Raw genomic sequence first — 14,663 nt, 5'->3', positions numbered from 1 at the left:
ATGTATATCAAATTGAGTTTCAATAAACATACAATATTTATTTGAACAGCGCTGTGTTTTTTTTATAAACGTAGAAATTAGTAATTGGGTTAATCTTAATGCAATTTCTGGTAATTTGACTATTTGGGAAAGCATTAACTAGATCTGTAATAACTAGATTTGCAATCAAAAATACGTTCAATTTGATAATTCTTAGACACATGTTCGAAATTCGAATACAGTCATTAACTACTTCATGCTATAGCAATTACCTTTCAATGCGACCTACCAGAGACAAGCACCATGCTAAGTTTCAGTGGCGCACTCATTGGCCGTCCTTAATAATTTTGCAAGAACCACATAAAAATCACCAGTACTGTAAATAGATAGGAAATTTTGTGTATATTAAGTATACAATATGTCCAAGCGTTAACTGCTTTACTCTATAGCAATCAGCTTTTAATGCGACTTACCAGAGACAAGTACCATGATAAGTTTAAGTGGCACTCATTGGCCGTCCATAAGCATTTTGGCAGGAACAACGTAAAAATGACCAGCACTATATATAGAAAGGAAATTATGTGCATATTACGTACACAATATGTCCAAGCATTAACTGCTGCATGCTATAGCAATCAGCTTCTAATGCGACTTACCAGAGACAAGCACCATGCTAAGTTTCAGTGGAATGAGATTTTGTCAGTCACGCTCTCCTTGACCCTTCTTCATATCTTCGGCAGGAAGCACGTGAAAATCGCCACCGCTGTAAATATTAGGGAAATTATGTGCATATTACGTATACGACCCGAGTGCAGCACTTACCCAATGTAAATAGCACAAAGATATTGAAGGTTACCAAACAGTAAGGGACCATGCAGCTGCCAATTATAGCGCTGGCAATAACGACCGATAAGCGCGCGAACAAGTAGCTCATATTGATAGCCATGCCCCTGAAAATATATAAGCCCATATAAATATATATAAGTCTGACAAGTGTATTAAGCAAAATTAGCTTACCTCAAATGCGTGGGCACCACAGCGCATAAAACCGATGAGATCAGTGGAATGCTGCTGGCTAGCAGCGAACTGAACAGCACCATCGCGATTAGGATGGGCAGCTGAAGCTTCAGAAAATTTAGGCTAAATCCACATATTGTTGCGACTATTGCATACAATAACTGAATGTAAGAGTTGCGCACGCAAATCAGCAGAAGGCTTATTAAAATGCAACAAGCAAGGAAGACGCAACCCAGGACTATGCCGTCGATAAAGTTGGATGTCTTTTGTGAGCACATCGAGGAGGAATGCGTGGTTTTCGTATACTTTATCATGTCGCAGGCAATCATATTAGAATCAGACATGATTTGACGTAGCTTCATGAACCATAGCGCGATCCCATTGCCCCTGATGGAGAGAGAATGTGGTAGCTATTGGCCAAGGGTCATCCCGCACAAACTCACACAAAGAAATAGCCGGACAGAATGACGGTACAGATCAGAAAGTTGCGCAAATAGGGCGGCTTAAATAATGGCACCGTATCGTACCATAAACTTTCGAAGAAATTTCGTTTTTTTGCTGAGCTTTCGGGCAAATCTGCTTGAAACACGCCGGTAATGCCCAGGCTTTGCAAATCCTTTCCTCGATTCTTTAAACAAAGGCGATTGAGAGTCTCGTAGGCGCGATCCTCTTTCCCTACGGATAGTAAAAATTTCGCTGTCTCGGGTAGAATCCACATGAGGATAATCGCTATAAATCCAGGAGTTGAATTCAGCAGCATATTCAGACGCCAAGCACGCAGATGAAAGTTACCCCAGCTAAAAAGTATGCGACTGAGCGGGCTCAGAAAATGGGCCACAACTGCAGACCGAACAAGTCAATGCGGGAGAGTCGAGTCTGGAGAAATGCTACTCACCTGGCACATAAATGGCACCGAAAGCAAAAGCGAAACACATAATGTTGACAACAACAGACTGCAATTTGACTTTGGTAAATTCCGATACATATGTTATATTGTTGACGCTGACACCAGAGATTCTGTGGGGAAGAGTAGCTATCGGTAGAGTAAAGGCCAGCTGAAAAACTTAGCCGTACCCACAATAGGCCCGTCATAAATCTCCAAAATAGAAAAAAGTAGAAACTTGGCATTAATATTGAAATGATCGATGATGCCATGGCCAAGACCATGGAATATATCATTATTTTACGCCGTCCAATCTTATCCGTCAAATAGCCCGAATAGTGTGATGTCAGAATAAGGCCCGCAAAAGCGGCACTAGACAGCAACGAGAGCTGCTTATTACTCAGCGAAAACTCACAGGCTATCTCAACGGCGACCAGGCCCACGCCCATGATTTCGTTGCTAAGAAAAACGCAAGTCAGACTGCAGGTAAATACCATCAGCGCTTGCATGCAACCGAAACCTGAGGGTAAATGCTGCATGTCCTGCAATTGCTGCCTGTTAAAGCCAATGAAGCAAATAGTTACCAATCTCATTCAGGACATCGTCTACATTCGCGACGACCATCTTCGGTGCTAACTATAAATAATATTTAAAAATATATATAATAAATATAATACAAAAATTTAAATTTGACATTTAATACCTATCATAAAATTCCTGGAAACTTGGCTTGGGTTAGTAGTGCGCGTTTTTAACTACAGATGACGCCAGCTATTTCTCTATGCATGTCATATCATGCAGCTTTTTCTAAGTTTAAGCCAAGACAAACACCCCAAGCAACGTTCAGGCTTTTAAAATCAAATTCTTAGTTTAAATTCATTTTATTTTCTTTATTGTTAATTACATATGTTGTCATGAGTTCGCCCACAGGTCGAACCACTCCCACATATGACACCATTTGCCACATTAATTTTGCTCAGCTCTCAATTCATGTTCAAACACTTTCTCATGTATCATCAAGTGTATAAATTATATAAAGTTAAGAATTTTGGAATTGTTTTCTTTGCGCACGCACTTAGTTTAGTTTTTCTTTCAGCTTATTGAACCAAGTAACCACAAAATTGTTCCTCAGTTTATGCACACTCATATGCTAAAGCATCGAAAATTATAGAGCATTACTTGATTTAAGGTAGGGAAAAAATTAAGAGTTACGAAAGGACAGCGGCTCCGACATATTTACAACCTGCTTAGGTTTAAAGCTTATGCAGCAAGTTCTACGAGATACACTCAGATTGCAGACAAACGGACAAGGCGTCTCGGAGATGGAAAACTAAAAAAACAAGTACAGTACAGACTAACTAACTAAGAATCTAATTCACTTGCCAGGCCTCTAAAAAACGTTCACTATGCCGCAGACTTTTAACTTTTGATTACGGTTATTATACTATATATGCTTGTTTTTGTTTTTGTTTTTCCATATCATATGTATATATAGTATATATTATGTAAATTATAAATAAATGTATTGCAAAGTGGCGTCCAACATAACAAAAGGTAGCGCCGCCCGGCTTTGCATTTGACTTAAGCCTGAAAAGTAGTCAACTTAAATAACTAAAAGGGCCCTAAAACAATATTAATTTCGTATTTAATGAAATCTTGTGTTTTCTCATTTTCGTCGTCTCATAGTCTTAACATATATGTGTGTGTTTATATGTAGTTTTGTGGGTGTGGTTGTGTATGTGTGAAAATGTACAAGGCAAAAGCAATACAAAAATTATTTAGGTATAAAATTATAATTAAGTTTTTGTTTTTTGCATAATGCGTAAAGTAAAATGTACAATTGTTGCTATTCCATATATAACAAGCTAGCTCGCTCTTTGCTTTCCAATTCGCATATGCCTCATGCATAATGCAAAATTGTCATAACTTTTGCTATAAGTAAATCGTTAAGGAGACTTTCTTCGCATGTGGTTCATGGAAGCTTTTCTCTCCTATATTAATGCATTTCTTTATAGATTTATTAATGATTGAAGGTGCGTTTTAGTGTATTCATTTTTATCTAATAGCCACAATTACTGTTGCTTTTCTTGGTCAGCTCGAAAAGTAGCAGGTGCCATTAAATATGAAATGTGATTATAAAAAATAAATCTAGTAAGCATATTGCTAGGTGCGTTTAGGTTTTAATGCTTTCAATCAATATGTTTACCAGCTTATTTTTCATGACGAATGTGAAAAATGTGTGCCATATAAATTATTTATATATATATATGTGTATATAAATAGTTAATACATGATTGTTATACTTGTAGTTCTGTTGTGAAAAGAGAAACGTTTCATTGCGTTTGCTTACATTAGGTGAGGTCTTTTCGTGGGGTGCACATATGTATATTTTTGTTATATATATATATATATATATATATATATATATTTTTATATATATGTGTGTAGCTATGATTAGTGACCGTATTTTATATAATATGTTGTTCTCTACTTTATAATCAATGCGATTTTAAATCAAAGTAAATATACCAACACTGTGTATAGAAAAGACAATTTTTAGCTTATCTTAAAACGAATGTACATGGTTGTGCGTTAGATGTGTATGCGTGATAGTTGGTATGGTATTCATGTTTTATGGCTGTCCAGTATAACGCAAAGTTATGACAAAAGTACACAAATGTATGGAACATATGCAAATGCTGTTAAGTAGTTAACATTTTAAACTGCCTGCCTCGTCCCTACGAACGAATCTAAGCAAAGAGTGTGCACTCAATGTAACTCGTCGGCACAAAGCCCTCGTCCCAGCCATTTGAGTTGTTCGCTCGCCGCACACGCGTCCAGCCATCACCCTGATCATTTTCAATCACTTGCAGCTCCTCGCCCTCGTTCATGGGTATGCTGCCTTCGCTGGTAGCTGATGGGGGGCAAGATAGACAAGTTAATTAGATAAGAGGAGTTACTTAATTAACACATTTGACGACTCACCTTCAAAGGGATACAGCGCCCGACATGTGCCTAGGGGCTGTAGCAGTTCCACTTCGGTTTCGTAGGACGTCTCCTCGCCAGTGGCATTTTCATTGGCGCTGCCCTGTCCGGAGCCGGGCAGTGACGTATGCGAGGTGCCTAGGCCGCTCTCGGGACTTGCCGAACTGCTGGATTTCACCATGGAAAGGCAAAATGAAACGAAATATTTGAAGAAGTTGCAATTTGGACATTATTACGTGTTAAATGTATGATGTAAGCAATTAAAATTGAATAAGAACTTAAAGTAATTTAGATAATTGAATACAAATCAAATGAATCAATATAAATTTTGTTTCTTTGGCATATAGTGGACTTTCTTTTTAGTGGGCACTTGTTCCTGTTACTTAAAAGTTTCGCTGATGACAAATCATACGTGTAAAATATGAACAAACGGAACCAACACCATAAAATGTCACCAAAATAAAATGAACAACAAACCATGTACAATAGAAATTATACAAAAATGATCCAAATCATAAGCGATATACGACATACAATAATGTATGAATGTGTAAGTGTGTGTACTGTTTGTGTGTGTGTATGTATATGTATTAATGTGTAGCTGAGTGAATATATAAACATTGAACGTAGACTTATGAGTGTACCCGTTATTGTTATTATTATGCCCATTTTGAATTTGCGCCACATTATCCTCAGAATCTGACCTGCTTAAGCTGCCAGCATCATCGGGCTGATCATCGCCATCATGATGATCATCAGCGCTGGCGCTGCCATTGGAATGTCTGCAGAAGAAAACATTGAGTAATGTCACGTTAAATGGTCATCATTAGCTGGGTTGCTTATTGATGTACTCACCTGGATGTTCGGTGTCCGTTTTGCAATTGATTACGATTCGATTGCGGACTATTGTTGGCCACCTGCAGCTGATTAGCCTTGTCCAAAAAGCCTTGATATTTTTTCAAATTCACTTTCAGTTTTTCCAATTCATGTTCGGATTCGTTCAGTTGTCCCTCAACAGTCATCGGATTGCCCAGCGATGAGTTCGCCTCATAAACGATTTTCATTTTCATCAGGCCATCACGTGTGTTCGTCTCCTGATCGACCTTATGCTGCAGCTCGGCAATTTTCGCCTGCAGCTTTTTGCGCTGCTGATTCGGTGGCAGATCGCTAAAGTCCTCCTTTTGGCCGTCCGCAGTTAGTGAATTCTAGATACGAATTAAAAGAGCATTAGTTGTTGGGCTTAAGAAAATCTATACATACATATACATAAATATATATATGTTATATATATGGTATGTAAAAGTGCGATGAGTACTATACAAGACAGAAATGACGGAACAACAATTTTAACAAACACATTCACAACGTTTAGCAGACGCCAGTTGTTTACATAGATAGGGTATACAAAATAAATAGACAACTTAACAGAAATTGAATAGAATTTCAAGAAATGTAATGAATTGAAAATAATTAGTAAAAACAATGTCAGAATAATCAAACTGCATGTCGCAAGAAAAATAAAAACAAAAAACATGCTTGAATTTTTTATAAATTATTATTAAATTTAAATTAAAGTTAAATATTTTTTTTTTGCAGTGTGTTAGTGTGCTGCTGTGGCATGTTGCTAACTAACCAACTATTTAACGAATGTTTGAAAATCGCATATATAATATTAATTATTATATTTCATTTAATAAGTTTTAGTTAAATGTTGTTCTTAAGGTTAGGTGTTCAAAGTGAATGTGACTCAATGAAGAGGCTAAATAAATTTGCTAGTGTTTTTTGATTATGTTTAGCAGTTGTGATTAGTAGTTAAATGCTTATTAGTAATTGGTGTTAAGAGCAGTTAGTTAGTTAGAAGAGCTGGAATTTACATCATACCTTCATCGTGATACAAGCTTCAATTATCTGCCGTTGCTATTGGCAGCGAATTGATTTATTATTGATTTATTTAACATTTATTTTGTTTACATTGAAAACGTATCACATTTTGTTTTCGTTTTAGTTTTTCCGAGTGTGGGTGTGGGTGTGTATGTATGTGTAAGTAAAAGCATGTTTTTTGTGTTAGAAAATTGTATGACAGCAACAAATATGCATAAAAGAAATTAAAGAGTTAAATACAATTAATATTTGTGAACTGTTCCTTGTGGTTGTGTCTGTGGCGAATTTTTAAATAATAATGGAAAAGCGAGTGAAAAGCGTAAGCAGCCAATTGTTGCATAACTAATGTAAAATTTTGTTTAATAATTGTCAAACAGAGACATAAAATATACAAATTCGTATGCAATTGTTAAATGTATGTTTATAGGGTGTTGAGTATGGTATATATATATGAAAGACTGCAACAATCATTGTTTGGTTTAGTCGACATGTAAGACATGAGATGGGAGGACACGAAACGAAACGGCGCTGAGCTGCCTGGGATAGGTTGGACAGGCAGCTGGACACTTGGTACTTACAGCAAGGTGGAACCAACGTCCAACGTAAGTTTCGTGACATAAATAAAAGAAATGGCATAACGATTTTTGTTTTTGTTTTCGATAAATGAAATAAGAACAGAAAAATAGAGACGGCATGAGTAAAACTATAAGAAGAAGACACAAAACCTACGACTTAAGAATTAACTTAAAACTAATCAAGAAGCATCTGAAACACAAGAGGCAATTGTGCTGACTGGTGGAATCTCTCGCAACAAACAGACACGGAGAGAGTAAGAGAGAGAGATAGAGAGACAGTGTGTGCCAGGCAATGATAGAGATAGGATAGAGACATGAACATAACAGAGGAGCACTTAGAAAGAAATAAAATAAAACGGCTTGAGGAGCTTGCAGCTAAATTGTAAACCTGAACCAGAAGCGGGAATCGCCAACGACTGCTCTCACCTTGTTGCTGCCAAAGATGCTGTTCAAGATGCCGCCACGGGCCTTCTTTAGCTTTGCGGCGGTCAGCGTGCCGCTCTTAATGGTCAAGTGATTGTAGGGAACACTGCTGTAGTTGGATTGCGGCACTGCGCTGGGGTCCATCTTTGACAGATCCTCAAATGGTATGTCCGTTGGTGGTGTGAAGCCCGATTGATATCTGAAATGGTGATGAAAACGTTTAGCTATGCCCGAACAGAAGTAAATCGAGTTTTTTATGCAAACCTTTCGATGACTTTTAACGAGTCTTCCGTCTCGTTGATGGATTCGCCGGCCTTGACAATGCCTTCCATGCAGCGCGCAATAATAGGTGCCACCGAGGACTCAACGTCGGCGGCACCAATAATGAACTCGCGTATGCCACGCGTACGCTTCTCGTCCAGCTCTTGCAGCCGATTGAAAACGGCGGGCAATAATATACCATAGTGTTGCTGTTGGAGATTGTTTGTCTTCTGCAGCTGATTGGCGTATTCGTTCTTTGCATCATCCGACTGCTGTATTTTGGACGTCATAATGTTCTTGTAACGCTCCACTTCGGCGCGACTCAGATTAAAATCCATGTCAGCCTTCTTGTAATTCTCAACAGCCTTCTCCGAATCCCGATAGGCTTTGTCATAGTTGCGCTTGGCGCGCTCCAATGACGAGAGCTGTGCGCTGAGGGTCTGTTGCAGCATTGTGCCATCATTAAGGCATTTCTATAGAAAGATGAGAGATGATTAATAACATATATAAATGTGAAAAGTTCAATAGACATTACCTTGCGGTCCTCTCGCAGTGTTTTCGATAGCAACGTCACACCCTGGATTATCTGTAGCTGCAGGGTCTCGGACACCACCTCACGCTGCCCCGCCAAATCGCCCACCTCCTTGAGCAGATTGCGGAACGCTTGCCTCGATGTAAATCTGTAAACAGCAGGCCAGGCAATCAGTTAGTTAACTGGGTTTACAGTCGACCCACGCCTTTTCGCGCCTTGGGCTACAAACTACTTCCAATGTCTGTCCCTCAGCACCAAGACCAAGACCAAGACCCAAGCACTGGCTATGGCGATTTATGGCCCTCTTATTGGACACGCGCTTTATGACGCGCACTGAACACCCACACGACGCTGTCGTCGCCACAGTCTGTCCGCCAGTCTGTCCGCCAGTCTGTCAATCCGCATATGGTATAGTTCCAGGCCGAGCGGCAATCATGAATAAATATATGGATTTTACAACTGTATAAGGCGAAACGTCAAGCTATCGAGAGAGCTGCCTGGCATTTCATTACCAACTCTTCAACTTGGACGCAACAGCTCCATTGTCATATTACAAATGCTAGCAAAGATTTGCGCCGAGCTATTTGCGAGCCATGATGTCAGGCGGCCGCAAATTGTATGGAATGAATGTAATTAAAACTGAGTGGCAGGCCGCACAATATTCTCAGACCACACATGGAACATGTGGACCCTAAAGTGGCTACAATCATGCTTCCCATACGAGTCTCTCTCACAAATGAAATGCCACAGACACGCAATTGGTTATATGAGAGTCATCGCTAGCGTTGGCCAAAATTAACACTTAACACGTTGCTTACATGTATGCCAAATAGCAAATCGCACAAATTATGGATAATTTTCCAAAAGATTAAACAAACTTTTGCGCAATCGTGTTAAAGAAAACCATCAACAATTTTGGGAATACCCTGCACAAAGTGTGGCAAAGGGCATAGTTATTTTCAAAGAGCAGAATGTATGAAGTATGAAAGTTTTGGAACTGAAGAAACTCTCTCAAAGAAATCAAATTTGCCCCACTCTTCACTCTGATTTCAGTTACAGGGTATACTCAACGTTGAGCTGTTGCAATTAACAGCTGTCTAACTTCTCTTTTTCTATATACATTGTTGTTGCTTACAACTACATTTAAGTTTTATATATTTTGTGCTTACTCATTGTCTTCCTCCTCCTTCTTTTTGGGCTGATAATTTTTCACTAAGCGCCTGTAAAAAGAAAATCAAAAGAGCATGGCATTAGTGAAACTTTGTTTATGCATAGAAAGAAATAACAATAACAACCACTATGTATAACTATTATTACAACAATAATAATAATAACAACAGCGCCAAGTTAAAACATTTGCATTAACACGAGACTTTTCATTTCGGCATTGCGGGACACGCAAAGCACTCTTCAAATTTCAGTCTACCCGACCACAGATTTCAGATTTCACTAACTACAATATGGCATATGTATATATATGAATATATATATATATAAATATATATTTAATATACAGAGAGTGTTTTTCATTCAATGCGGCCGCATTTGTGGTCTAGTTGGGCGCCTGGGAAGAGACGCCGCCAACGCCGCGTCGCAATGATAATGTCATTATAAAGGGCTCAGACCGTAGAGTAGCTGCAGGCATATCAGGCACAGTTCGCCCGGTTCAGCTCAGTTCAGTTCAGTTCAGTCAGTCATCAAGCCAACTCTCGACTCATTTTGCGGCATTCAAATTGTGGGAACAGACGCCACCGCATTGAGAAATACAGTTTTGAAAAGAAGAGGCAGCTAACGATAGCCACGTTGCGAGCCAGCGTTCCCAAGTGCTCCAACAGCTTGGCCCAAAGCAGCAGCCGCAGCAGCAGCAACAGCGGCGACGGCGGCGGTCTGAATCTTCAAGCAAATTATACAATTATGACGCCCAGTTGCAAGTACATACAGCCTGGGCTCGGTGTTACTCAAGCTCAATCATATTAAATGGGCAGCATTATCAGCTACACCCCACCCCTCTCCCCCGCGCGCTCCACTCTTAGTCGCGTGTCAGTTGCGTGGGGCAGGTCGCGGTCGTCTCTTGTTTATTCAGTTGTCAGTCTATTGCGCAATTTAGCTGGCGAGCTGGACACAGCCATGCGCGCATATTATTGGGGTGGGTACCAACGCGCACACCCTACATGCCCGCTCCCTACACACAACCCGCCCATACACGAGGTGCGGCACAGCATTCTCGAAATTGAGCCCATGTTGTCGCTTGTAAAAAGGGCATTAATTGAAGTGCGGCGCAAAAGCCATTTTTATCTTTATGAGCGCTCTCTGTGCTGGCCACAAAGCATATAATTAGTTAATTATTATATATATAGCCCCTCTCCCCTTCCCCTGCGCCAGCGTCAGTTCAGCTTAGCTGCTGCCCAGGAATGGCCATTGGACACAATGCACCGGAGCACAATCTCTAGAACTGGCTGACCTTGTGCTTATTTCAGATTTCAATTTATTTATATGAAAAAAACTTTATATTTATGAGAATTGCACTCGCGTTCAGTTTAAAGTGTCTTGTTTTTTGTAAGGAATTGTTTGTTATGTACTTGTTGTTGTTTTTTTATTTGTTTTTGTCTTGACAGGCCGCTGGCCCGCAAACGGGCGAGGCCTTTGCCAGCAAACCGTACAAAAAATCATTTAATTGACGTACAAATATGGCCATTAAGTGGCGCCACATGATTTACACATTTTTGGGCGGCTTTAAAAGCATTTGTAATTACAATTATTTTACAACATTTTTTAATAACATCTCAACAAATGAGGTGTTGAGTTTAAGCTGTAAATGTTTATATTATCTCAAGTATTTTTCAGCTTAGTCTGAGTCTGTCCTAATTATGATTATTATCTTAATACCTCAACTATTTAATTCTAGATTTATATATTTCACTGTACTCACCTTAATTTGCCGGCATATTCCGTTTCTATGGCCACTCGATCGCGTAAAAAATTGGCATATTTATCGAGCACTTCAATGCCTTTGTTTGTGTGTATTGAAAGATTATCGTACTGATCCTGCAAATGAAATAAGATGACACATGATGCGGATTAGTTGTTTGCGTCGCACAACAAAATATTTGAAAAGAAATTTTTTGTTAATTTTAAAAATTGACATTGAGCCAGCAAAGAGAAACTGAATTGCGTGAGCAAATCAAGAAATCTGCGCTGAACAAAATTAATTGAGTTTTGTATTTTATTAGAGCAGCAACTGCGTCACAGCATGCGAGTGACAGCAACGTGGCGTATACGCAACACAATCGCATTAATGAAATTTAATTGAATTATATGTAAGATTAAGATAGCGGGCTTTCAAGTAGTGTGTGGATAAAGATCGCAATATAGCTTTTCAATTAGCTGCCATAATTTAAGCAATTTACCAAATGCTTTAGCAACTAAAAGTGATCTATTTAAACAATAATTATCCGACAAGGAAGTAATGAAATGTTAGCCTGCACCCAGCTATATCATCACATTATAATGTATTTAAATTTATTAGAAAATCGCACTCTCTATTTCTCTCCCTCTTTATCTATTTCTCTCCCTCTCTTTCTTTCTTTCAATATTACGCTCTCTCTATCAACTATTGGGTTTACCTTACTCTTTCTCCATTCAACTCATGCACTCCCGCATCCTCATCAAAAGAATGTAAATCTGTTAGCATTACCTGAGTTTTTGAAAATTGCATAGAAAGGCGATATGCATTGGAATAAATGAAAACAGAGTCTTAAACAAATATGTAAATGTCTAATTTCGTTGTCCTGCTAAATGTAGCAATATAGATAGAGATAAAGATAGAGGAAATGATGGAGATAGAAATAGAGAGAGATATTCTGCCTGTTGTGTATATTTCCACAACTTTATTACACCCTTGTCAGCCCATTTTTAATGGGTACTGGCTATAACAATAAGCAGAAAAATACAAAACTAGAAAATGCCATAAAGAGACTGGCTCCAATTAGCAGCTACTGCAAACTATTTAGACTCAATATTATGCTAAACGTTAGCAAACGAAATAAGTCATTTACAGTAGCTACAGCGAATATGGAAGTCGTCAAGCTGTGCAACTTCCTCAAACCTCGGTGACATAATGTTCGAGTTATGCTGCGGCAATTTGCAATGCCATTCAATACAATTTGTCAATAGAGAGGCAAAACAACAAACTGTGCTCCACTTTTTACTTTTTCGCACGCAACAAAAATAACAACAATAAAAATAAAAGGAAAAAAAATAAAACAAAATACGTAACATCAAAAGACGTTGCCAATCACGCCCACAAAACCAAAAAACAACAATAAAACAACAGCCACAAACTCGTCAAATCGGCAAACAAATTGAATTTAAAGCACTCAAAAAACGGTAAATAGACCAAGTTTAAAGCTGGCCTCAAACATGCGAATTTGCATAAGCTGCACAAATTCAAAAACCAATTACATAATGGAGCACAGTTTACAGGTTGTTATCATGATCATGATCAACATCAGTCCTCAATAACAAACTATTTGGGCCACAAGCTTTACGTTTTTTGGGTCTTCTTCGTTTTACCTGCATTTCGTATACCCTGTACTCAACAAAAGTGGACACAGATAGGCAGTTAGGGTAGCTATCTGAAAGTTTGAAGATTCTATGTACTATGGAAAAAAGAGGGCTTTATTTGTATCGACTGAAAGTCACTCCTGGGTTTTTAATAATATTAAAAATGAAGCGTATTTCAAGCACATTTGAAGATAACAAGCTTTTGATATTTGTAATGGATCAATGGTATCTGCAAGTTGAGCACAGCCTTTGTCTTTTTTAGTTTATTTTTTATACTTTTGTTTAATGTGTAGCGAATTTAAATTTGTTTCGTTTGCAACAGTGAAATTTGGCAATGTCGCTGACTTCGACAATTTTCACTCGATTTTCGAAGGCAACTCGCACGCATTTGATTAAAAAACACAACAACAACAGAAAACTTTTTAAGTGGCATTTGTAGAATTTTTTGTCACACAACTTTCACTCAGTGCGTGTGGGTGTGGCCCCGAAAAGAAAAGCATTTTTGTGGTTGCACAAAAACTAATCAAGAAAATGGTCAGGAAAATGCCGCCCGCCACACACGTGAGCGAGTTAATCGAGTGGCGAATGTTGCAACGTTTGGGCAACTGCCACTGTGTCATGCATAATGCATGCGCATTGTTGTTGTCGTGGTTGCCTTTATTATTGCTGTGGCTAAAAATGTGGGTGGCAGCTTGTCAAGTAGCGGGCCTTAAGCACCGAAGTGCCAACTGGTGCAGTTCGCATTACTAAAAATGCCCGAGGGATTCAACTAGGCCAGGCCAAAACCAAATTACTTTTAAAATTCATTTAGTTTGCTTTTTTTATTATCATTTTTTTTTTGCAGCTGCTGCGGCGCTTGCGCAACAAACCTGTCAGCGGGAAATTGATTTTACAATTGATCTGCTCTGTGCCAGTTTTTGTTTTTCAAATACTTTGCTGATTAAATGGGCGCATGCGAGTGGCAAATTGTTTGCGTCTGGGCAGGAAAGTTGCGATTAGCGCCATTTATATAAACAGCTAATAACAGGTGAGCGGCGCAAACAATAATTAAATTGTAAATAAATGATGTTCGGAGACAGTAAGAGAACAGCGATAATAATCACTTTCTTGAGGTCTTTAGCGAAAACAAGCTGCAGCTCATTTAAAACTCAGTCAACGTCTTTAAAAAAAGTTGCACGCATTCTTACAATAATTCTCAACAGTTAGGCAAAGAGATAAAATTAATTATACAATTTGTACTATTCTTAAATATGTCAGACATATTTTGTAAATGTTGCACAATCTTGTGAGTTTTTAACAATTATTTGTACATCTAATATTTGTAATATTTCACAATATTATGTTGCAATTGGAATAAACATTGCCTAACAAATGCACAAAAACCACAAGCTAATTTTGGGTTTCGCAAGCAATTTTGTAACATTAAATTTTTAACTACTTTAAGTTCCCAAGAGTCTAGACACTTATCTCTGTTAAATATTAGCTGTAAGACTGTTTCTGAATTATATTCATTTGATTTGTTAGCTCAGTTTGGCGACTTATGAGCTGATCAATGCTGATCCAC

At 38.5% G+C, this 14,663-nt stretch overlaps 2 protein-coding genes and 1 long non-coding RNA gene across 16 annotated transcripts in view; 1 reads left to right on the top strand and 2 right to left on the bottom strand.

Annotated features, from left to right (window-relative positions):
- Window positions 1–12: 12 nt before the first annotated feature.
- LOC135433802 (putative transporter SVOPL) lies at window positions 13–2,586 on the bottom strand. Of its 4 annotated transcripts, none has more exons than XM_064690037.1 (10): window positions 2,464–2,586; window positions 2,075–2,399; window positions 1,892–2,013; window positions 1,440–1,836; window positions 997–1,383; window positions 802–929; window positions 636–742; window positions 453–538; window positions 252–355; window positions 13–153 (listed from the first exon to the last, which is right to left on the bottom strand). In XM_064690037.1, the coding sequence occupies exons 1-7, from the start codon at window positions 2,501–2,503 to the stop codon at window positions 705–707; spliced, it is 1,437 nt and encodes a 478-aa protein (XP_064546107.1). In that variant the 5' UTR covers window positions 2,504–2,586; the 3' UTR covers window positions 13–153; window positions 252–355; window positions 453–538; window positions 636–704. The 4 variants fall into 4 exon arrangements, with proteins under 4 accessions (XP_064546107.1, XP_064546108.1, XP_064546106.1 ...); XM_064690038.1 differs by having other exon boundaries at window positions 13–144; XM_064690036.1 differs by having other exon boundaries at window positions 13–355.
- Window positions 2,587–3,505: 919 nt separating this feature from the next.
- Window positions 3,506–14,663, bottom strand: part of Cip4 (formin-binding protein 1-like Cip4) — a 136,932-nt gene continuing 125,774 nt past the window's right edge. For 2 of the 11 annotated variants that reach the window (XM_064690033.1, XM_064690022.1), the window contains exons 3-12: window positions 11,466–11,581; window positions 9,706–9,756; window positions 8,540–8,684; window positions 8,008–8,477; window positions 7,747–7,942; window positions 6,746–6,781; window positions 5,720–6,069; window positions 5,509–5,646; window positions 4,865–5,031; window positions 3,506–4,793 (exon numbers count right to left, since the gene is read on the bottom strand). In XM_064690033.1, the coding sequence (XP_064546103.1) occupies window positions 4,630–4,793; window positions 4,865–5,031; window positions 5,509–5,646; window positions 5,720–6,069; window positions 6,746–6,781; window positions 7,747–7,942; window positions 8,008–8,477; window positions 8,540–8,684; window positions 9,706–9,756; window positions 11,466–11,581 (1,833 nt within the window). In that variant the 3' untranslated portion in view covers window positions 3,506–4,629. The remainder of the gene's footprint in view (window positions 4,794–4,864; window positions 5,032–5,508; window positions 5,647–5,719; window positions 6,070–6,745; window positions 6,782–7,746; window positions 7,943–8,007; window positions 8,478–8,539; window positions 8,685–9,705; window positions 9,757–11,465; window positions 11,582–14,663) is intronic. The other 9 variants (XM_064690023.1, XM_064690026.1, XM_064690028.1 and 6 more) reach the window with 9 other exon arrangements.
- Window positions 7,168–8,151, top strand: LOC135433801 (uncharacterized). The gene is made up of 2 exons (XR_010437146.1): window positions 7,168–7,347; window positions 7,419–8,151. It is a non-coding gene; the product is annotated as an uncharacterized LOC135433801 (long non-coding RNA).

Source organism: Drosophila montana, unplaced genomic scaffold (assembly GCF_035044405.1).
Source record: "Drosophila montana isolate Dmon_TW-CO22-7 unplaced genomic scaffold, ASM3504440v1 contig_3231_1, whole genome shotgun sequence".
Lineage (NCBI taxonomy): Eukaryota > Metazoa > Arthropoda > Insecta > Diptera > Drosophilidae > Drosophila > Drosophila montana.
The sequence above is the reverse complement of the archived record's forward strand: the minus strand, read 5'-3'. Positions and strand labels throughout refer to the sequence as shown.